The sequence below is a fragment of the Saccostrea cucullata genome, unplaced genomic scaffold, assembly GCF_032062105.1.
Source record: "Saccostrea cucullata isolate Sc308-1 unplaced genomic scaffold, CSIRO_AGI_Scuc_v1 ctg874, whole genome shotgun sequence".
Classification (NCBI taxonomy): domain Eukaryota; kingdom Metazoa; phylum Mollusca; class Bivalvia; order Ostreida; family Ostreidae; genus Saccostrea; species Saccostrea cuccullata.
The window spans coordinates 105,452-129,836 of NW_026941189.1; the positions used below are offsets into that span (position 1 = coordinate 105,452).

A 24,385-nucleotide genomic window follows, 5' to 3' on the forward strand; every position below is an offset into this window, starting at 1 on the left:
GAGGTTCATGTTTGCTCTGCTCCTTTTTTGTAATGTTTAATATACCCTAGATGTCAAATACTGTTCGTTATCTACACATACCGCATAAGTGGACATTTTGAAGAGACGAAAATTTAGAGTTTTTGCCCTTTAAATTTGTTATTTTATTTTCAGCGAGATGTAATTTTAACGATTTTAAAATTCTCACTTAATAAGCAATTACAAAAAAAAAATTAATTTTCAACGTTATTCAATTTAATCGATCTCAGCACCCTCGCTAAAGATGCGTAATGTTAAATCCTCAATATAAATTCTGCTATTACGGTATTTCGTTATATCTTCTATAATTAAAAAATAGGGTATTTTGGATTAACAAACGTTCGTGAAACGAAGATTTATAAAAGATATTATTTTTTACTCAATTTAGCTGAAATATAAAGTTAACTTTTCTGTTCACATTTTGCCTGTAGTCCGTCTGCCTGTCAGTCCATCTGTAAACTGTTCACATTTTCGACTTCTTCTCCATACCACTGGGCAAAATTCAACCAAAATTTACAAAAGCATCTTTAGGTGAAGGGTATTCAGGTTTGTTCAAATGAAGGGCCAAGCCCTCATTGAATGGGAAATAATTAATAGTGAAAATTCGGTGGCATATTTTAAAAATTCCTATCTAAGAGCCTATGGGCCAAAGGAGTTTAAACTTATAGGAAATCTTTTCTCCATAGTATAGTGGAAATTGGGGGGGGGGGGGCACAATCGGCGATCAGACTTACTTTAACAAAGGAATATAAAGGAGCAAAAAATATTTTAACTTCTCAAGAGCAGCAGGCCATGTTTAGGCATATTAAGATAAAATCATACCCAAGCAATGTTGATTCGAGTATTTTAGGTCCGTACCACCAGAAATAGGGTGGGACACAACAGGTGAGCAGCAAAGTTTTACACATGAACACATTAACTTTAAAAATATACAGGAAAAATCTTGATCCTCTTAAAAAACGTAACGGCAATGTTTAATTATATAAATATTGAAGTATTCTCAGGAAGTAAAGATGTTTTTACCCATGGCCTTGTATATTAGCTTTTATTTTTTTTAAAGGAAAATGACATGCCTTTCGACTCTCTCTGCTGCTTTATTCGAGGGTTTATGTTATACCTTTGGCAGTGAAATGGAAATCCGAACAAGACGTATAGCCATGGATGTGGAGGAGTTGACTACGAGTCCAATTGGCCTCGAAGATTCTCCAATTGGGAGAGCGGTTTTCAACTATTGTTTACATGGAAGCCAAAGAGATGGTTTTCGTTTACCAGGATCTGACTTAGATGTGATGTACTGGCCTGATTTTGTCGTTGTACAACCAGAAAGCGTGAAAAAAGGGAATTATCCACCCACTAAAAATACGAAAGTTTACTTACAATATATGCCTTGTCAACCAGGATATGTTCATTTGAAAATGTTATATTTTTGTACTGATTTCGGTGTTCTTGACAGCGATATGATGATAAATATTTTACGTCAAAACGTCATTGATTTAGGTTTATTAAACATATGCATATTAATTGAGGGAAATGATATTTTTTTGCTCAGTTCATTGATCTACCAAGCTATACTTTATCAAAGTGTACGGCAATATGGGGAAAATTTTATGCAATTACACGGGCCATGTCTTTTGTATTCTCCCTTCCAAACAGAAATCGATTTTGCACTTTCTATCAAAGGCAAATTTGGCCTTCTACAGCTAATGAATGGATACATAGAGATTATTCTTGGCCTCCAAAAAACATCAGACAATCCTGTGTTGATGAAGGTTGCCATTTTGTTGCAATAGGTGAAAGACATTCCACACAACCAAATAAAGAGTGGAGAATATCGTTTTCAAGAGCAGAAAATAAATTGGTTAAATTCTTCAACCATTGCCAATATCTAACGTACGCCTTCCTGATATTATTTTTTAAGGAAGTTGTTAATACTGACGATGAGATCGCTTTCTGTTCATATTTTATAAAGACTGTGATTTTCTGGAAAATACAAAAAGGCAAATTAATTTGGTCTCCGGAAAACTTTCTTTCATGCGCTTGGGATTGTTTTATACAATATATACAATGCGTTGAGAATAACTCTGTCCGAAATTTTTTCATCCCAGAAAACAACATGATTAGTGGGTTCCGGGAGTGGCAACGACAAGGTCTTCTAAATAAACTGTATTTCAACTATGATAAAGGAATAAAATGCTTCTTTGATTCTAAAACAATCGAGACATCTTTAAGCCGGGGAAGACTCATGAAATGTAGCATAAACATTGAAACTGTGGAAGATAAGGAAATTCGCCAGGACTTGCATTTTTTCTCGGGAGTAGATTATTTCCAGTTATTTCCTTATATTGCCTTTGCTGCAAACCTTGCCGCTTACAATGCTGCAGAATGGGTTATAAGCAATTACCGACGAGTCAGGCGTAAGTTCGAAACTGTTGAAAAATGTGTAATAGCAAACAAATTCTTGACTATGTATTTTCATGATGAAATATTTCGGAGTTTTACAAATGCCTGGGGTCAACGAAAGAAAGGTTTATATGCCAAATGGAAAAATGCCTTCAGATGGTTTCAAATCACGCATATAGCTGGAGATTTGAGCAGGTTTCTTTACAGAGCAATGTTTATGTATATAAATGGATTTTATACCGATGCTATTTCACTACTTAACAAAAATAAATGTAAGCTGAAAGAACCATATGTCATTTACAATAAACAAGTTGAGGCTTGCGCTTATCTAGATCACTTTAATGGAAAAACGTTGCAGGAAAAATTTAGAAACGGAGTTGCTACGGATGTAGTTATATCTTCTATGATTCTGCAGACGTACCTTGACTTTGATCTTGTTACAATGCAAAATAATGGATGGGCGATGCTGCAAATTCCACCACTTGTTTTTCTGCATGTGCTGGAAATATTATGTTTTGATAAGATTGATCACATCAAAAGACAATCGGCTCTTTATGATCTGTACTTTCTTGTACATTTTGACAAAGGCACATACGTTCCACAACAACTCAGAGATATATCTTGGGGTCTACTGGGGAGTTGCCAATACATATGTGGTGATTATCAAGGCGCGCAAAATTCATATGCAAAGGCTCTTGAATGTGAGGATACAAACGATATACGAGGTGCAATGCAAAAAAGATTACAATACATGGCAAATTTGTGATAGACATTGACATAATTACTGTGTTTCAACGTTTTAACACAACTTTGCAATTCATTAAGGAATAGAAGAAGAGAAGTAGTTAACTTTGTTCCAATAGAGAACATACTGCCAACTTCAAAAGGAGATATTTTAAATTTATATTTTAACATCAACAAGGGCTTTCTTGAGTGAGAATAACAAATACGATTTAACAAAAACTCAAAATATCGTATGTCTTTTTCATTTTTTGGTCGATTTTAGTATTTTATTTCTTGGATTATTTTGATATTTTTCAAATCCGACATTTTGAACATTGCAAGTCGAAATCTTTTTAAGTTGTATAAAAAAATTTACGTGTTTAAAAAGTTTGCCAAGAGGATGTCAATAACTTTTTGAAAGAAATTTATTTTTAAAAATTATCATTGTCACAATCTTGTGGCGTTTTTTATTCACAGTGTAAATTATTTTCATGTGGTACAGTAGCATAATAGACTGCAAATAAAATATTAGACAAGATGTGTTTGTGCAGAAATATGCGCCCGGTAGCAACAAAGTTTTTAAGGGATTCAATGTATAACGACGATATTTTATACCTAATAAATGAATGGTCCAATATTTTTCATCATGGTAGCATTTTGAAGATGAAATAATTATGTTCACCAAATGAATTTACAAAATAATGATTATTGTCCAAATAATTGCACCTTCAATTTTACATTGAAGTCTATGGGCAGCGCATGTTTATATAAGATGTTGTAAAAAGTAATTTGAATTTCAAACAAATCTCAAGGTGAAAATATGCATTAACTCCCTCTTTAATAAAGTATGAAATATGATAAATTATTTACCGCAGAAACTTTGAGAAATCGAAAATTGTCTTCTTTTCATCAAGGTCATATAACTCTTTGTAAACTTTCAACGTGCAAAATGACTATGTTATCAGTCTTGTGAATTTGGCTCATTTATATTTTATCGTTTTCTAGCAATGCTTTTTAACCAGTTTAAAATTATTTTAAAATAGTTCAAAATCTCTTCTTTATACATTGAATACCTTAAAGCTATTTTTAGCATAACGGTCACAGTTAAAGTCACAAGCTGTAAACAACTACAAAAACAACAGTTACAAAGATGAACTAAACACAACAAGCCTAACTCAATAAACTTCATAAACCGGAAATGCACAAAACACAAAAGAGTGGACGCACTAATACCCCAAAAATAATAATGCGGCGTAGATTTATGGTAGAACCTATGTCGGATAAGTCTTTGTCACAAGATTTTCAAACTTTTCATAATAAGTTAGCACTTGCGTATCAATCAGTTAGAAGCACATAACATGTTTCCTTATTATTAAATGTAGTACAGCCAGTCAAACATGGAATGATTATTACATATTGCGGCTTCACAATTTCAGTCATTTAAGGGGTACTTGTCATGCAAAGAAGTCAAAAAAAAAAAATCACATAATTACTTCCTTAAACATCGTTGTTTTTATTGTTTATTAACTGAACAGTATTAAACAATATTTCCCGAGAATAAATACTTTTTTATTCAATTGACATAAAAGATCAGTCCACATTTTAAAAACCATAAGCAAATGAACTCTATTAATTTTCAGCCAAATATCCACCCTACATTTGTAAATATTTTTCAGAAGTCTTTGTCAGAAATGTTTTCAATCTTTAATATGATAAAGAACATACCCAAATGTGACGCGCCAAGCAAAAACCTCCCTTATCTCTATTATGACGTAATGTCAAAAAACGCGTCTAAAGTCAATAAGGTAAATGCAACGTAAAAACGCCTCCTCGAGAAAAAAAATTCTCCCCTGCAGAACAATGGGATGTTGTTTTATTTATTTGCTGAAAAAGATTCTTGGGTGTGGTTTGATGTAGTTTATTCTTTAAGGTATTCAATCCCTAATAATAACAAATTCAATGAAATTGAATACATAACAGATATGTAGGCATTGAATACTCAAGTTTAATTAGACATACTTCCCATTTCTTACTATCAGTATGTATAGTGGGATGTGTCCTAATTTATGACCTTGAATTTTGGTAAGAGTTATCTCCCTTTTTTTAATTAATTAAAAAAATCAATTTAAAAAAATTTAGCCGGTAAAAAAATTGTATTCAATTGTCATTCTATTTTTAATGTTTAGATGCTTCTTTCCACCGCAGGATTTATTGATATTCAAAGTATTTTAATTTTTATTTTGAAAAAACGCTTTTCCGCATAGACTTCAATGCAATCTTTGTTAATTAATCACTGCTTAATTAATGAAATTTTTTAAACTTTCTTGCGGTCAATCCTTTTCCACTATAAAATACTTTAATATAATATCAGAGTATTATGTACTTCACGGACATTTAAGGGTAAGGAATTTGGTCCCATTAGGGATGGAAATCCTTAAGACGTTTTTCTCCGTCAGGTATCTGTGTGACGTATCCTTTTCACAATTATTAAGAGTATATTTTTAAAGATTTCCAGTGATGGTTAAAAAATTCCAGTAAGGCCATTTTTAAAATGGAGTTTGTTTGCCGTCTTTCTATTCACTTAAAAAAAATTGCGTCGGTAGGTAGGTCGAATTTTTTTGTCGGAAATGTTCAATATTGAATGAAGGCGTTTCTGAAATAAAAAAAAAAATAGTTATTGATTGGATGAGAAAATTCCGGAATGAATAATTTGGAGGTTTAAAAAATATTTTGGTCGGTTCATCTTAAAATGTCAAACACACAAGTTTTTAAATATTTTTAAATTCAAGCTGTTAATTTCCAGCTGTTTTATTGTGATGCACATGCAAGGAAAATTAGACAGGAGCTTTAAACTAGGTAAAGTATTTTTTTTAAAAAATAGCGATGCAGTGAAAACTGACCTGAGTTACCTCTCTTAGCTACCCAATTTATAACACTGGTTTATATTTAAAAAAATCGTACAAAAATTGTACAATATTGAAATGTTACGTCAGGCGGATCAATGTGTTTTTATGCAAGTGATTGTGACATAGGTAACCCTATTTTTTATGCAATAAAAAGTAATTTCTCTATCCAATCAAATACCAGGTTATAACCATAATTAAATTAAAGTATATAATATTACATCTTTTTCACTTCCGTCCGTAGATGATGTAAGTTATAGAAAAACACATCGTCTTTGTTGCACTTTTCTGTGCAAGTAATAAGAACTGTACGTAATCTTTGATAGCTTGCCAAGGATATTGATAAATACATGAAGTAAAGTTTAGTTTAAAAATGTAATTCTCTATAGATACGACACAGAATGTTTGACTTGGCCACTTCTTCCGGAGTTAGTTTTTAGCTGTTGATTTAAAATGAATATTTTGCAGAAAGAGCGTTTGAGCTTTTAAATTTATTTTGTTTTAGTTTAACACTTTTTCATGTTGTATGCCAAAAAGTAGGAAAAATTCTGCCCCGTTCTCCCGTGTCTGCTCTATCTCTTTGGAGACTTGTAATCTCTTTGGAGATTTTGTCGTGAATATATACAGTACGGATGCTCGCATACATTGTACAATGACTGTCCCACTTTCTACGATATTGTATGATTGAGAATGAAACAGATTGATATATGTTTATCGACATTTCCGGGGAAAAAATTAAACATTCCGTTATTTTGCTTCACTGTTATGTATTCATAACCCGTTTGTTGAGGCTACATGATACATCGCTAAAATTGTTATAAGTAATACAAATTGTTACAAATTAATACAAATTGTTTGAACACTTTTAAAACATTCCAACCTATTATTATTTTACATAGGCGTCGGAACCAGGGGGGGAGGGGGGCTGGGGTATTTGTAAAAAAAAATTTTGGTACTGAAGTTCGAACCTAACACCCCCACCCCACCCCCACCCCCCGAAATAGGATTTTCGTGTTTGTTTAAAGGACATTCCCCCCCCCTTTTTTTTTTGCTTGTCAGGTTTTTTTTTTTTTAAGGTTTAATTTTTTTTTTACACTTAGCCCCCCCCCCTTTCAATTTGCTTCCGACGCCAATGTTTTAAGCATGATTTTTCTACCAAAGAAGAAAAAATAAGGCGAAGAGGTGACTTTAACGTTTTGGATTCCTGAAAACAACAAAATGTAACGCAGTCACCGGTGCTTATTAAGCCCTTTGAACTGAGAACAGAAGAACAATTTACATTAAACATTTAAGAATTATAAATTTTCATTTTAATGATTTTATTTTAACCTTCAATATTAAGCATTTATTAAAACCTGTAATAATTATTTCCCCGACAAAGATTTTACTACCAACATTTTATCTTTTCACATCTACCTTGGAAAATAATAATCTTGTTTCCTTCTGTCACAAAGTAAATTTTACCAAATTTATTTAAAATGTAACAAAATTTTAATTTATAACAAGCATTATTTTTAATGCCTGTTTTTAACATATGTCGAAAATTATTTATCAGTCAATTAATGTTTAGACAGTAAAAAGGAATTTGTCACTCAATATTTATTTAAGGAATTAGTGTCAATCCTGTACCTCAAAGAGCGTCCGGCTTGTATGTGTGATAATTGCGTAAATGTGTTAATTGAAGTTTGCGTGAATCCCTTATGTTGTGTGAGAGAGTTAGTTTTAGACCCGCCGTGGACTATCCCGGACGTGAATATTAGATGTACTGGACATTCCGTCATCAAGCAAAATACAGTTTTTACTCTGGACTATTCCGAGTTACCAAAACGTTTGTGTGTGTGTCCGTGTGTGAACGTTATAACCTGTCTTTGTTTTATGTGTCTTCACTTGATTTATTTTTCAAAATATAAACTTTTACTTTTTACTGCTTGACTTTCGTTTAATAAATTTTTTATCGCAAGTTCACTTGTGTTAATTGGTGGAGTATCCAAAGGGTAATTTACCCGGGGGTATTGCATTTCCTGTGCAATACCTAGATCTCGGTACCTAGACTCTCACCCGTGCAGCTATTTTCCCCAAATTTGATTTAAAATGTCAAACTCAATGTGTTATCGCTGTGGAGAATCATTTTACAAGGGACATCTTATCAAGTGTAAGGCAATGAATCGACAGTGCTTTAGATGTCAGCAATTTGGTCATCTTTCTAAACAGTGCAGGAACTCTAATACAAAGCAAGTGACTATACTTATTGTGAAAAAGAAGTCAGTCCACAAAACAGAACGTGACCAGAAACGCTGGAATGAATTCCAGTCTAGACGCTCATCCGCCATGGAATTACCGTTTTACGGCATCGAATCACAGACTGAGTTTGTAATCGCGATAAACTCTCTATCTACAAAGCCTTTCGGTGACCAACAACGCAAGAGCACAACATTAACGGATAAAATACGAAGTTTAAAGAAAACTGTTGTGAGCCAGGAAGAAAAACTTTCATCTTTAGAGAGTAAACTCTCGGCCGCGTGGAAAAAGAATAAAGACGATAAGGAAAGAAAAAAGGTGCAAGTTGAGGACTTGGAGGACAAACTCGCAGACGCGCGTACGAAGAACAAGGCCCTAGAAAAGAAAATCGGGAGAATGGACACAGAAATATTTGAGTTGAAAGGAGCCCATCAATCCGTGGCAGATCGGCTCGTAGCAAAGGAGCGTCAACTTAGTTTTATTAGGTTGATGCCTCCAGTACCCACTGTTCCTATCCCTCTACAGAAGAAAAGTGTCGGAACCAACACGGATACTTGTAGCGCCAGGGACGTCAGCGACGCAACCACACAAATGCCAGCAATGGAAGCGCGCAGGACAGGGAAAGTTTGGTACCCGCCAGGTCATCCCAACCACGTAGAAGCTAAAGCATCCTCGAGGAAAAAGAAACCGAAAATTATTAAACAATCCGAACAACACGCTGCGTCTCATAACTATCCCGCATCATCGTATCCTCGGATAGTGTATCAACCTATGCAACAACGCTTTTCATCCTGTCCCCGACAGCCTTCCATACCGACAGACTATTATGACCCCTTTTATGGATATTAATTTCAATATTGAAATATCAGTGACTTTTTTTTGCAAAATGATTTGAACTTTCAAATATCATAAAGTATATCTAATTTTACATGTATATTATTCACTAATTTTTAATTTGTAGACTCTGGGACAGAGTCTTACTCGGAGAGGGGAAGGATTGTCACAAAGTAAATTTTACCAAATTTATTTAAAATGTAACAAAATTTTAATTTATAACAAGAATTATTTTTAATGCCTGTTTTTAACATATGTCGAAAATTATTTATCAGTCAATTAATGTTTAGACAGTAAAAAGGAATTTGTCACTCAATATTTATTTAAGGAATTAGTGTCAATCCTGTACCTCAAAGAGCGTCCGGCTTGTATGTGTGATAATTGCGTAAATGTGTTAATTGAAGTTTGAGTGAATCCCTTATGTTGTGTGAGAGAGTTAGTTTTAGACCCGCCGTGGACTATCCCGGACGTGAATATTAGATGTACTGGACATTCCGTCATCAAGCAAAATACAGTTTTTACTCTGGACTATTCCGAGTTACCAAAACGTTTGTGTGTGTGTCCGTGTGTGAACGTTATAACCTGTCTTTGTTTTATGTGTCTTCACTTGATTTATTTTTCAAAATATAAACTTTTACTTTTTACTGCTTGACTTTCGTTTAATAAATTTTTTATCGCAAGTTCACTTGTGTTACTTCTGTTGAATTGTTCATGCATTTCAATTTATGAAAGTTTGCTACCAATTACATGTAACAAATTAAAACAATTTCAATAATTTTTTTTACCTGCAAAAGTCGCATTGTACATACATGCCATCGTCGGAAACTCACGGGTGATCTCGTCTTGTGATAAGTAAATACATGTGCATACATGTACATACGTATATGGGGAATTTTGTGCAAAATTATCAAAAAGCTTTATGTTTTAAGAAAAAAGATTTATCGTTACAATTTAAGATTGTACATGTGTGCCTTGTTCTTGTCAAAGTCAATAAAGAACTTGTCTGATATTAGTTCAGGTAATTTTTTAAGCGTGAATGTCCATAGCACAGCCCCCCCCCCCCCCCTTACGATAATGGTAGAATATGAAGAAACCCATTCTCTTACTTTCTGTTGCAATTTTTAACATGCATGTTTTAAAGAATACTAAAAAGCAAATAATATTTGATATGATTAATATAAATCATAAAGTGTGCATGCACTTTCTCAGGAAGGTAACGGTAAAGTTTAGGCTAGATCTTATAGCCCTTGTCTAGGAATGAATGTAAATGAAGTTGTGGAGTGTGTTACCTGTGGGATTAATGTATATTCTGATATTGTGGTTTGTTATTCGGTTAGTATACAATAATCGGTCAGAATTCATGATCCTCCTCATAATGCATATAAATTACAGAATTTCTTTTTCAAACCATATTTTTAAAAATATACATATTTTTTTATTGGAAAGGGGTGTGTGTTACATTCTGATTTACTGAAAAGTATGCAAACTCATTTAGTTACGAAATGATTCTAAACATATTTAATTTCAATAATCTAAGGTCATACACAACGTAGTTTGAATTTTATTGGGTTCTTCCCTTGAGTTGAAGAGTTCCACTATATGAAGGACCTGTGTGCGTTTTTTTAATGTCTATATGGATTTGTACACCTCTTTTAAAACAATTTTTTGATGAAAAAAAATCTGGAATTAATGTTTTGTAATTTTGGTACATTTTTCTTTGATTAATGCAAAAATTTTTAAAATTTGACATCTTTTCAAAACCCCTGGTAACGCATGTTGATTTTTTGTCTAAGAACATGTAATGGTATTATAAGTTTAAATTTAGAATATCTTGAAAAATTATCAGTAGGTAAGGTACGTTGCGTATGTCCTTAAGCATAAATATAAAATAAGAAATTGAGGGCCAGGAAAAATTAATAAAATGTTTAAAGATTAAAGACATGCAGCCCAAGCTGGTTTAGGAAGATGAGCATATATAGTTTGTACTACCACAATAGGATTATTTTCATCTAAATTTTGCTTATTTCCTTTTACTGTTGTCTGCCATTTTCTTGCATTAAAAAAAACATAAATTGGAATAGCTTTTAGAGGAAGGGAAGATTTTAGATATGAGTAAATAGCTTTTAGAGGAAAGGAAGATTTTAGATATGAGTAATGTTTTTTTTTTTTTTTTTGCCCTTGTCAATCATTTCGGTGCCCCCCCCCCCCTCTTTTCATTTTAGAAAGATATAGTTACAATGTTTATTTTTATCATTACGATTAAAAATCTTAATTATTGGTATTTTTCAAATGTTTGAAAATATATATCATCAAATCATTACATGTATATAGCTTCACGTCATTTTAACGTTATGAAAATTCATGCAGTTACGCACGCGTACACTGTACGTCAAAGTAAATATTCCGTCTTTGTCGTACGGTATATCATACATTTATACACAGAAATATATGTCATGTTATACATCAAACGAAAGAGAAAGAAAAACTCTACAAGAATCAATAAAAAAGTGAAAATGTCAAAATTCTTCGTTAAGGGAGGTTTTTGCTTGGCGCGTCACAAATGATTACAAAAAATGATTAAAATATATGCCTTTCCCCTCTTACTAATGAGAGATAGGTTATTTACCGATGCTAATTTTTCTTGACCTTTTTGCACTTACACGGGATTAATTAACTATTAAACTGACTGATTAACTAACTAACTGATTAAACTTTTATCTCAAGTTGACTGCAATTTCAATCAAGGATTACATATTAAAATCAAAATCTAGCTCAAAATAAATGTATATTTTTAAGTCTTTGGATAGCCTTATCATAAATGCGTATGATTTTTCATCTTGTTTATTACATATTATGCCCTGGAACCCCTAATTTGACCAAGCTTAGCTTATAAAGCATCATTAAAGGAATTTATTTCTCAAATTTGATAAATCTGTAGGCACCTTTCATTTACTAGATCTTGACCTTCATGGAGTTTGCATACAAAATATGTAATCTCTATTTCCTATGGTTGTGGCAGATGTACGAAAACGTTTATGTTTAGCATATAAGTTACAGTCAAGGCCTCAGGGTCATTAAACTTGGTGTCATTTGAAAGAGCTCCATTAGTGAAGTTTCATACCAAATCTTAAGTTTTTGTCATTTATGGTCAAAAGTTATGCCGAATGTTAAAGTTTGCAGAACACTAGTGCAAAACAGAAGACATAATTTGCATCGGGATCGATGTCAAAGACAGTTATGATTACAGATATGCTTTGTTGCGAGAGATGCACTAACTTGTGGTGCCATTGTGAAACAAATTCATGTTCCTGTTCTTCATTTTAAAAGATAAGATTATGAATTATTTAATTCATTCTGAAACATTTTATATAATTCATGGAATCCGTCCAGGGAAAGTGACATACACACACGCTTTATTACTAATTCTTCTTCAACTGAAATACTTTGTACATCTGTTATTCATGTTTGATAATGTAAATATTTAAGCATTGAATTCATATTTTTGGATGTCTTCGGTCCTATAACACACCTGGCCGTGCCAACAAATTGAATACCGCGCGTTAGCGCGGTATGATAATTTGTCGGCACGGCCAGGTGTGTTATAGGACCGAAGACATCCAAAAATATGAATTCAATGCTTATATTTACATTCTCTAATTTTCCTTCTTCATAAGTGCTTATTTCTTTCATCTTAAATGTGAATTTAGCGCTCTTCAAAACTGCCGTGGTTAATAGATGTAAGAGCCGTTTGTGACGTTAAATGACGTTGCATAGTTAAATAACACACACAAACATTGCGAGGAAAAAGTAACAAATTAATTCTTAACGCACATAACGTTAATTTTTACGTTAAATTTTCAGGGTTATAGTTTTTCATTAAATTGAAATAAAACATTTTACATTTTGGTGCCCCTAGAGTATTGAAAATGCTTATAGTTCCTGCTGTGTATTCTAACGCATGGTGACAAGGTTTTGCGTGTGTTATAGAAATTTGAACGTCGTGGATTTCTAATGGATTTAATAAGAAAAAATACACTGAATGTAAATATTGATTCAAAGCAACACATAAAGAACAAATTGCAGAGAAAATCTCAAAGAAAGTTTTTGTTCATTTCAACATGGATACAGATTACTTAATAGGGTGATCAAATCTTACACAAAATATAGTAATTTAGACTGTGTTGTGGAATGCCTAAGAACTACAAGGTGCATATCGATGAATAATTTTAAAGGAGCAAATTTTTGTGAAATTGACTTTCAAATGTACACTCTTGAGCCAGAAATGTACAGGCAAAGTCCGGGCTGGATATACACAACGATAGAGAGATGGAATAAGGTAAATCTATATTCCTTAAGGACATAAGCAAGGAACTTTACCTACTGATAATTTTTAAGATATTCTTAATGTAAGATTATAGTGCCATCAGATGTTGATAGACAAAAAAACCTGTATGTATTACCAGAGGTTTTTTGTAGATATCAAATTCTGAAAATTTTTTGCATTTTTCAAAGAAAAATATACAAAAATTACAAAGCATTATTTAAAGATTTTTTTCCATCAAAATTTGTTTAACCCCTTCCATGGCATATACGCTTTTCTACGCCTCTGGCGTGAAAAAACGTGTAGAGTGTAAACAAATAGTCATAACTTCTTTAATACTGCGAGTATTGAAATAATTTTTGTATCATTAGAAAGAGGGGACAATTGCAAAGAAAGTTTGTTCTAAATTTTTTAAAATTTGATTTACCAGTTTTTTGGTATTTTGAGTTAAATAAAAGCGATATTTGCCGCGATCGAAATCCACGCAGTACAAACACTTGTCAATTTTTCGTAGCAAAACACGTTTAAACAACTTCAGAAAATATCAAAACCAAATAGTTTATTCAATTAGATGTGTTAGAAACTAATTATCTAGCTAAAATATAAATGAGCGTGTTAGATAATGATATAAAATGTTTTTAGTTGACCAATTCAAAAAATATTTATGAGAGTTACGTGCGTATTACGATATATGGATATAAAAATGTTTGAATTTCCCTGGAAAAGAAAAAAACGAGTAAAAAATTGTTTAAAATACATAACCACATAATCACATTTACAATAAAGTAGATGGTTTTGTTGTTTTGATAAAAAAGAACACATGCGAAAATATTATGAAAATCTGTCGGGATCGTTCTGCGTATATTTGGCAACATTCGTAACACGTGTAAACAATATGGCTTCTTGCGACATTTCTTCATCCCCAGAATCGTCAGATATAGAAACAGACGAAGAATTTGACGACGATTCATCCGAGTCTGGATCAGATTTTGATCAGGATGATTCAGACAGCGACCATTCCTTTGGAAGTGAGACAGACAGCGATGACAACCAGGACACAAATTCCACATTATTTGACCTTGATAGCCAGGCAAGCGACATTAGAGATTCTGACTTCTGGACTGATGTTGTGGAAGATTTTGATGTTCCAGACTTCGTCGATGCTTCAGGCCCCACTCATCAGCTCTCTTCGGATGCAAATCCTCTGTTATATTTCCTGCTCTTGTTTCCCTTGAGTCTGGTACAGGTACTTGTGGACAACACCAATTCGTATGCTGCTCAGAGTGGAGCCCAGGGTTGGACCGATACCACCATCGACGAGATGAAGGCATTCCTCGGGTTACAAATTCTGATGGGGATTATTCAGCTTCCCAGATACACTATGTATTGGTCATCTGATAAGTTTATCGGTAAGTTATCAAATTTGCACCTATATTGTTTTGTTTCTTTAGATTACTTTCTGTTTACAATAATGTTCATGTTACAATTTGAAAAAAAAATATTGTCAGTCATTTTCCTTTCCAGATTTCGAAAAGTACATTAAATTTTATTATATTTACAACGGACACTGATCCATTTTTCCTTGGTAAAAAATTAAAAATAAGGAATATTATTACATGTTATGAACTTATGCTAAGTTCATAATTGTTGTGTCTCGCATTGTCTGGAAACCTTCATGACTACAATGTTTACTTTTTTTGTCTTTGTTTTGTGTGTGTAACAAAGATATAAACATAATGTATTGTACATTTTTGTTTTTGTCTATAAATTGCACACCCATTCAATTTGTTTCATTTGTATTAAATTTATGTTTGTATTTCTATTCAAACAATATTTATGTAGATGTTGACCTGACCAATGTCTTCAAACCTTTACCATGAAACAACTCGGATCATAAACTTTTCTAAATATTGAGGAAAATGTTGAATATAAAATGAAAATACTTTACACCTGCTTAGTGCTCTTCTGGAATTGGCAGTGTAAGTCATTTAAAATTGTTTCTTTATTTCTTTTCTCATTTTCTAGAGATAAAATCCATTTATTGTTGAATTATTTTTTTAAAATTGACATTGATAAGTGAAATTTACAATCATATGCAGGTAACATTGGTTTTCAAGAAACGCTGAGTTTGAAAAGATTTGAAAAGCTCACTCGGTATTTCCATCTAAGTGATAATACTACTCAGGGAGCCAGAGGAACACCTGAATTTGACAGGTATGCAATTTATAATTCTCTATTTTAATAGTTAATCAATATAAATATTCTAGAAATTATTCAACAGTGATCTTAAATTAATTATAACTAATATTAGTTACAGAAAACCAAAAATCAGTTATGAACATGATGAAATTGACACTGAATCACATCACTATCGTTTAGTGTCTTCGTTTTGTTTTATAGATTTATATTTACATTTGCTAATGTCTTTCCTTATATGACAATATAAATAATTTTGACATTAATTTTCAATGACATGCAGTTGGGCAAACCGCACAGGACTATTAGAAAGTCTTGACTGTGATGTCATACAACGCTGTAGTTACGTTATGTTACATTTCTATAACAATGTCCAAATAGCGCCTATTTTTCCTTGTAACACGAATAAAAGTAAAATATAAATATAAGAAATAAAATATCATTTTTGAGAGGTTCATTGGGATGTGACATGAAGTCAGTACGTGATCAAATCTACTATAACGCAATTCGGGTGTTATAGAATTTGATCACGTGACCGACTTCATGTCACATCCCAATGAAACTCTAAAAATGATATCTTATTTCTTAAATATTTCACATTTCTTTTCAACAGATTACACAAAATAAGACCTGTACTTGACGAGACAAGAAGGACATTCCGGAGTCAGATGAATCCACCTAAGCAGCAGGCTATTGATGAGGGCATGGTTAAGTACAAAGGGAGATTTTTTGCAAGACAATACATGCCAAATAAACCGGTCAAAAGAGGTTTTAAGGTTTGTATCAATGAAATGCATATTTGCATTCAATAAATTGATATTGTGATACACAAAATAATGTAATTTTTTAAAAATTATTATTTACATATTTAAAAAAACACTAAGGAAGCATTAAAAATATTTTTATATGCTGATGATGTGGATCAGGGAATGGATGAGAAGGACAGGTACCGTATATACTCGCCTATAAGTCGGTCCGCCTATAAGTTGGTTGTATTTAATAAGCTTATATATCAGAGGGACTGACCTCATATAATACCATTCATTTTATAGCTAGCCTACAAATCGGACATTTTGGACCAGAGATTTACTCCCAAAAATCTGACTTATAGGCGAGTATGTATGGTAATCATCCCCCCAGTAACTGGTCCACCGGCTAATGTATATGTCTCTGAAATGCTAGGTGAATACCATAAATCTGGAAATTTTTACGTCGATTTTATTTTGCGAATTCGGGTCAAAATGGTGTTGATTAATTTTTACGTTTCAAAATTTTGCGAATTACCACTGCTTTGTTTACATTTTCTTACTGGTAATTTATTTTTAAGAAAAATATTTTTACAAATGCAATGAACGCGCAAATTTGCTAAAAATTTATCTACAGCAAAAATTTCCAGATTTACGGTAGTTATAAAAAAAAATTTGATGCAACAAAATATTTTTTTCAGATATTCATGAGATGTGATGAGGATGGTTACTGCTACGATTATTGGCCATATATGGGAAAACATGACTTTTTTCATGGAAAGTCACTAGGAGAAAGAGTCGTCAAACACTTGTGTAGACCATTGAAATACAAAGGCCATCATGTGTTCTTTGACAGGTTTGTGTTTGAAACAACTTAAAATGACTTCAACATTGTACAACAAGACTGAATGATAAAAGATTCATTATTAAAATAATTTCATATTTTTCAATGTCTAATATTTTTATACTTTATATAATATCAGGTTCTTTACATCCATTTCCTTGGTGCGAACCTTGCTTCAGAATGGGATTTTTAGTTGTGGGACAATAAAGAGCGACTCAGAAGGGTTTCCGCCAGAGTTAAGAAATCCGGATTTAAGGAGAGGGGAGACATTACAGATGCAACACGACCAATTGCTTGCCACTGCTTGGAAAGATAAGAAAACGGTATTACATATTCATTGTCTTCATACAGACATGTACTATGTTTCAAAATTTAATAAAAATACTAGCAACATTTATCACAATTACACTTCTACCTGCAATTATTAAACTTTCAACTAAAGAGTTAAGGAGGACATAAAGGTCTATCTGATTAATGATATTCCTGTGCAATTTTTTGTGTATATCTTTGTTAAAAGTCTCATAGTGCAAATATAGTTTCAGTGCTTATCTTAAAATCCCAAAGAAGTAAATTTATATATCTATATGTAGCTTAAGTTTAATTTCTAGCTAGGCCTATATTTCTATGTACTTTATTTTAGGTACATATTTTGAGCACTAATTGTAGTCCGTTTGGAGATGGTCCAGTTGTCCGTCGAACTCGGGGTGGAAATTTTGTTGAGGTTATGTGTCCACCACCAGTATCTGCCTATCAACGTTATATGAGTGGAGTCGACAGATGCATGCAACACCGCGCAAAGAATCCTGTTGGCAGACCATCCAAAAAATACTGGAAGTTTTTCTTCAACTTTATCATGGAAGTTTGCCTTATAAATGCATTTGAGATTTTTTCCAGAACACCTGGTAAGGATCTTCCTGCCAAAACAAGGTTTGACCTGCTAGATTTCAGGATGGAGGTGGCTCAGCAACTTATTGGAGGCTTCAGAGGAAGAAAGCGGGGCCATCATTTACAGGGTATTCTTGACCCCCCTCATGTTTTTTGCCATCTGGATCGCCTAAAGTCAACATGCAAATGGTGTACCAAACATGGAGAAAAGAAAAGAAAGGAGACAGTTTATGGTTGTAAAGGGTGTAACAAACACTTGTGTAGTGAACGATGTTTCAGGGAATTTCATTCTGATGTTAATCTCTAAGATCAATTTGTTACATAAGTCACATAATCATGCTTGGAAAATTTGTATGGGATGTCACTTGCAGGAATACATAAAACATAGGATTACTGTACATTACAATGACTCAAAGATCAAAGTTAATATTCCTTAATTTTATGCATTATATTTCAAAATTTGAATACCATGTATAGAGGCATATCAAATCTTCTAAATGTTATTTTGAAAGCTAAGATTTTATTTTGTAAATCTCCTTAAGTTTGTAAGTTAAGAATGATGGTGTCTACTCAAAGAGGGTAATTTTTTTTTCGATTATGCAACATTGTGCTATGTCATAGATCAAAGTTCAACTTCATTCAAATTTGAAAAGTCTATGAATTATAAAAGTTCAAAGTCTTTGATTTTTTTCTATTCTTTTTTTGTCCAGAGCCATATATAACATCTAAGTTTCTGCTTGTGTAATTTTATCTTCATATTTACTTGAAAGTATTTACCACTTGTAAACGATTATGATCATTCCTACCAGGGTAAAAAAGTGTGATAAAAAAACAAGAATTGTTCCAGAAACAAATACATGTATAATTTATACCTGCACGACAATATTGGAAAAAAACTTTAGAATTTGTTATTGTGAAGAAAATAGTTGTTGACTGGTCAGGGGCAATCATTCTATCAAACCAAAATTCACCAGAAGTAATTTACTCTTCAGAGGATAACAGTGAACAAAAAATGTTGTCTGAAAAGCAACAATGTAATTAAAATCAGACTTTTTAGATCTGCACCATATATACTATGTTGAGCAAAGGGTTTTCAAAATCTTGAATGGTTAATAATTTAATTTCACTTGTATCAAGCTATTTCATTGGTTGAATCATTCAGAGAAACATATAATATTTTGGATAACATAACTTGCCTACGTCACAATGAGTTACGTCAAAAACGTATAACTTCGCTTGACGTTACTTTCAAAATAATCCTCAATTTGAAACCTTATTCTGGAGGAAAAATTGTCTAATTGTCTATATACTGAAATTAAATTATAAGGAATGAAGCTAATTTCAACTTATATTATACGATATAATAAAACTTGGGGCAGTTTACGCTTTTTTATAAACCGCTTCGTATAACATAAGTTGAAATTAGCTTCATTCCTTAAATATCTTTATATATTTTGAATAGTTTGACCTTTGACCTTTTGACCTCCATCTCAAAAGGGGTCATCATGTACTTACTAAGGGGTACCAGTCATGAGTGTACATGTACTAAGTTTCTTGTCTGTCAAACAAAGGATTTTGCAGACATAGAATGAGTAATACTTGGTCTATGATTGCGAGAGATAGCTGTTAAGCAACGTTATTCTTCCTTTTCCCTACTGGAGCATAAAATGTTGAAATCCTGTATTTACTCCCTAAAGTGCTTAAAATTTGATTAAAACTTTGTGTAAACAATATGCTGCTATGTCTCAACATCAAAATTTACTTACTTTAAATACTTTACTGAACTAAAAAAGTTAATATATAACTAATTGAAGGTTAAATAGAGATTTCTCAGTAATTTGGGCATATTTCGTTGCCATGGCAACAGAAAGAATGTTTTCATTATCATTTTCAGAAACCTCGCAATACCTGCTTTCAGAATATATATACATTGGTATTTACAAAAATTACAAGAAATACCCGAAAAAATGCATTAAAATCTTGATATCAATTTCTCTAAAAATGCTTAAAATCTTTGCCATGGAAGGGCCAATAAAGTTCAAACTACGCTGCGTATGATCTTAATGTTATAATTTGACGATTTCAGAACTTTTTTTTATTAAACATACGAGCAAAAAAAAATGCTCATCGAGATAATATGATTTTGTTATTAAACATGTATTTGTTTCCTTATTGTTGACTCTTCTAAATTGTTGTATATACGTCCTCTTCTCACTTTGATTATTTTTCTTTAATTCACCTATTTTTAATATATATATATATATTTTTTTTGGGGGGGGGGGGGTCTTGAGTCTGTTTCAATGTATTTAATTTTAAAAATCAAAATTCATTTTTTTTTCTTGTTGAAAAAATTCAGCTCAATTGTTATAAATTTCCAGGATCTAGTATGTTCTTGCTCGTCATTGTCCTGCGCACTCAACGAAAAATGCATCTGTATCGTTAACGATATTCCGGAACTTTTAGAGTCGGACATTAATTTTCATTGTTTACAGTCAACGGAAATTTGTTTTGTTTACCCACAGGCACCTGAAGTACGGATACTACCCCCCATTTTTTTTAATAAAAAAAAATGTAAGAATGTATAATACCTCGAAAATATAAAATTTCCCCGCTAAACACATCTAAAGATATGTCGTTATATGCAAGCAGATTGAACTTTTTCTCACGTTTTAAAAATGGCCCTATTCGGTATAATAAAAATACACAAGGTAAGAAACTAAAATTGTAAACAAACAGGGGTGCCCCACTTCGAGACAGATTCCCAAGGTAATAACAGTGTTATCTATCATACTTTTGCTAGCACTCTGTCTGGAAGATGTTCCTTTACTAGTCTCTTTAACCTTATCCCGCTATAAGCGTTTGATATCCCGTAATCGGACGATTTATTAATCGGATACATAAAATGTTCTCCATTGACAGCTTTGGAGGAGGTTTTGGGGCTGCTTTTCTGTTTCGCATTATCTGATTGGTTAGATATTTAAACTATATTACAATCAAGTTCAACTACATGCTATATTTATATGATAATGTTTATATAGTACATGTACACTTAAAACCTAGACAAATAAGGTCCGATTTCCACGTCCCATTCTCAAGACACAAAAACCTTCCGGATCCTCGCTGAAGATGGGACTCAAAGCATTTAATGTGAAATTGTTGATAGATTCCTATTCCATCCCAGTCCTGGACATTCCACGTAGTATTCTGTACGTTCAGAATCCCACAGTCTGTAAACAGAACAAAATGACAATACAGACCTGAAGGTGTGATAATAACATTTTGTATAATTCTTTTAAACATTTTGTTGGACTGAAACGTAAGTGGAATCTTTCTGTGAAAGAGTATTTTCTAAGTTATATAAAAATTTTGACCCCAGGGTGTGGTAGGTACTGTAACTTTATATACTCAACTACATGCTATATATATTATATTATACTAAATGTTTTATACAAATACATATTACAGTGAAGCGTGCGCGCATAAATTCTGCGCAGTTGCTATTTTTTGAAATACCGCCAGTCGTCAAGCAATGTTGACTGTTGCTACGCTGGAGGGCGTGGCTTCATTACTCAGAGGTTAATAGTATATAAATATTGCATGTAGTTGAGTGTAACATTGAAAATTTTCACCCCAAGAAAACCATTGTCAACCGAGGCGCATGGTTTTGGAGGGGTGAAAATTTTCATTGTTACACTTAACTATACATGCAATATTTATTATATTATACTGAATGTTTTATACAAATACATATGACAGTGAACCATGCGCGCATAAGTTTCGCGCAGTCGCTATTTTTTGGAATACCACCTGTTGTCAAGCAATGTTGACTGTTGCTACGCAGGAGGGCGTGGCTTCATTATTGAGCGGGTAGTAGTATTTTTTATCAAATGTTTCTCGACGAATCAGATTCAAGTAATTTACATGAAAGTATAATATTTTTTTTTTTACAAATGTTTCTCGACTAATCAGATTCAACTAATTTACATGAAAGTATAATATTATACAATTATTGCTGGTTTTTGAGGTCAATACAATGATTTAGCCATCTGAGGAGTACAATATTCACCGAGCCCGAAGGGCGAGGTGAATATTGTACTTCGAAGATGGCTAAATCATTGTATTGACCGAAAAAACAGCAATAATTGTTTTATTATATGATTCACTGATAAAATGATACAACTTATTTTATTAAGTCCTAGCCAAATACAAAAAAGAGAGATGCAGAATTAAAATGTGAATAAACCTTACCAGTCGTATCAATTTGAAATGTTTTTTTTTTAAATCAATTTTAGTTGCCATGAAAAAAATATATAATGTCAGTTGTTTTTATAGATTTTGAAAGGAAAGAGTATTATCAGCGAAAACTGACTGCCAAAAAGTAAAAAAAAAAAATTGTTGTTCAGTAAAAGTGTTGGAGGGGGGGTCCCTGCATCCCCTCTTACCACCCTCACCTAAAATATATATTCGCTTATGTTTTGTTCACATGAAAATAAAAATCATAGTCGTTTGAATAGGTTTCTAAAACAATTTGTATCAATTTGGAATCTCCCAATCTATTTTTAGATCAATGTAGAGGAAATAAATCCTTGTATTGACCTAGAACGTCACGTGCAGGTCAATACAACGTAATATTTTTCTAACATAGTTGGATCTCAGCCAATCAGAGAGATGGAAATTATTCAATCATATAATAATAATATTTATCATTGGGTTCACGATCAGGCTCGTTTCTTTTGTTAAGGTATATAAACTATACTTTCAGTTAGTTTGTGACATTTTGATAAAATGACTCATATCGGAAGAGCTTCATTTAAAGTATAAAATCACCAGGTATGTGACAACATTTAAAAACGCTCAAATTTCTAATGTAAATGTGTGTATCATAATGACTCCAGGTAAATGACTTTTTTTTAATTTAGGTGAAAATGAATTGCAAATAACTCACAAAATAAGTTTATTTAATGCCACAAAATTACGCTTCACGATCCGAAAATTTAACGATATAAAAAGTACTCCTTACCGATTCAATTGTTGTTCAGTATACCATCTCAGCAATACACCATTATCAGTTGTAATATCTTTAGACTTTGTTCTGTTTTACACATATAGAACCACCAAGAGATTGTGAAGGCCTCCATGAGCATGGTGAGAATAATTCAGGTGTGTACGAGATTTACCCCTATGGATCCCGAGCCCGACCTGCCAGAGTTTTCTGTGATATGTACACAATGGGAGGCGGATGGACGGTATATTATTATTTTTAACATGCATTTATTATTTCTTTTCATTCAGGAGGTCTTTAAATGAAAAATATACAGTATTCAAATCCTTGTAAAAAAAGTATTCAATGAATGTTTTCCTTGGAAGACAATTGAAAAACGTGTAAATGGATATGTGAGCTTTGAAAGAACATGGGACGAATACAAAAGTGGATTTGGTGACGCGGGACAGGATTTCTGGATTGGTAAATATATTAACATTATTTTAAAATAATCTGCCGCGTTTTTTGTAAAAAGGAAAGATCAAACGTAAGCTATTTTAAAATTGTATATGATAAGCAATCAAAGCATTAAAATGTGTAAATGAGTTCCTGAAGGAGAGAGGAGAAAATAAGATGACTTTCTAAAGAGAATGACGGCACTCGTCTCCCATTATTAAATCAATTAACGTGTAATTGATATTTTTTCTTAAATTGGAATTGCCGTACTTATCGATTAATTTCTACAATACATTTCACAGAAAATGACGTGATCCACCAGTTAACAAAGGGAAATATCTGTAGTCTTTACATTTCCATCACTCTGGTAAATGGTAGCAAACTATACGAGTTGTACGATCAGTTCTCATTCTCAAATGAAGCAGAAAACTATCAACTCTTACTGGCGGGGAAGGCCTCCGGAACCTTAGGTATCTAAACTGTTTAGTAGAAATTATCACATTATTAGGAAAGAGAGAGAGGGGGGGGGGTAAATTGAAGAATTAAAATATGCTGAAATTTTAAGAAAAAAAAACTGAATTTGCTGATAGAGTTGTTTTTAAGGGAATGAAGGACCTTTAGCTGAAAAAATACCTGTCATTCAATTTTTTTCATATTTTGTATATGTCTTATTTAGTATGCCCCACATACCTTAAAGCAGATATATCAATAGGTATCTAGATTTATTTTAAAGATATTGGGTGACAAATACTATGCCCCATAGTATCTGAGTGAAGTTTTGATTCTCCGTATTTCTGGGCCCATTACTCGGTCCATAATGGAATTCTTTTAGCATGGATA

General features: G+C 32.6%; 2 protein-coding genes across 2 annotated transcripts; both read left to right on the top strand.

Annotated features, from left to right (window-relative positions):
• The first annotated feature begins 14,263 nt into the window (after positions 1-14,263).
• Positions 14,264-18,657, top strand: LOC134257370 (piggyBac transposable element-derived protein 4-like). The gene is made up of 6 exons (XM_062739996.1): positions 14,264-14,846; positions 15,537-15,651; positions 16,247-16,409; positions 17,081-17,235; positions 17,363-17,546; positions 17,864-18,657. The coding sequence occupies exons 1-6, from the start codon at positions 14,333-14,335 to the stop codon at positions 18,413-18,415; spliced, it is 1,683 nt and encodes a 560-aa protein (XP_062595980.1). The 5' UTR covers positions 14,264-14,332; the 3' UTR covers positions 18,416-18,657.
• Positions 18,658-22,993: 4,336 nt separating this feature from the next.
• Positions 22,994-24,015, top strand: LOC134257376 (ryncolin-1-like; the record flags this gene model as incomplete). The annotated part of the gene is made up of 4 exons (XM_062740002.1): positions 22,994-23,003; positions 23,218-23,354; positions 23,476-23,572; positions 23,848-24,015. Coding segments are annotated over exons 1-4 (412 nt in total), but the record flags the coding sequence as incomplete, so codon positions are not given.
• Between the last annotated feature and the right edge of the window lie 370 nt (positions 24,016-24,385).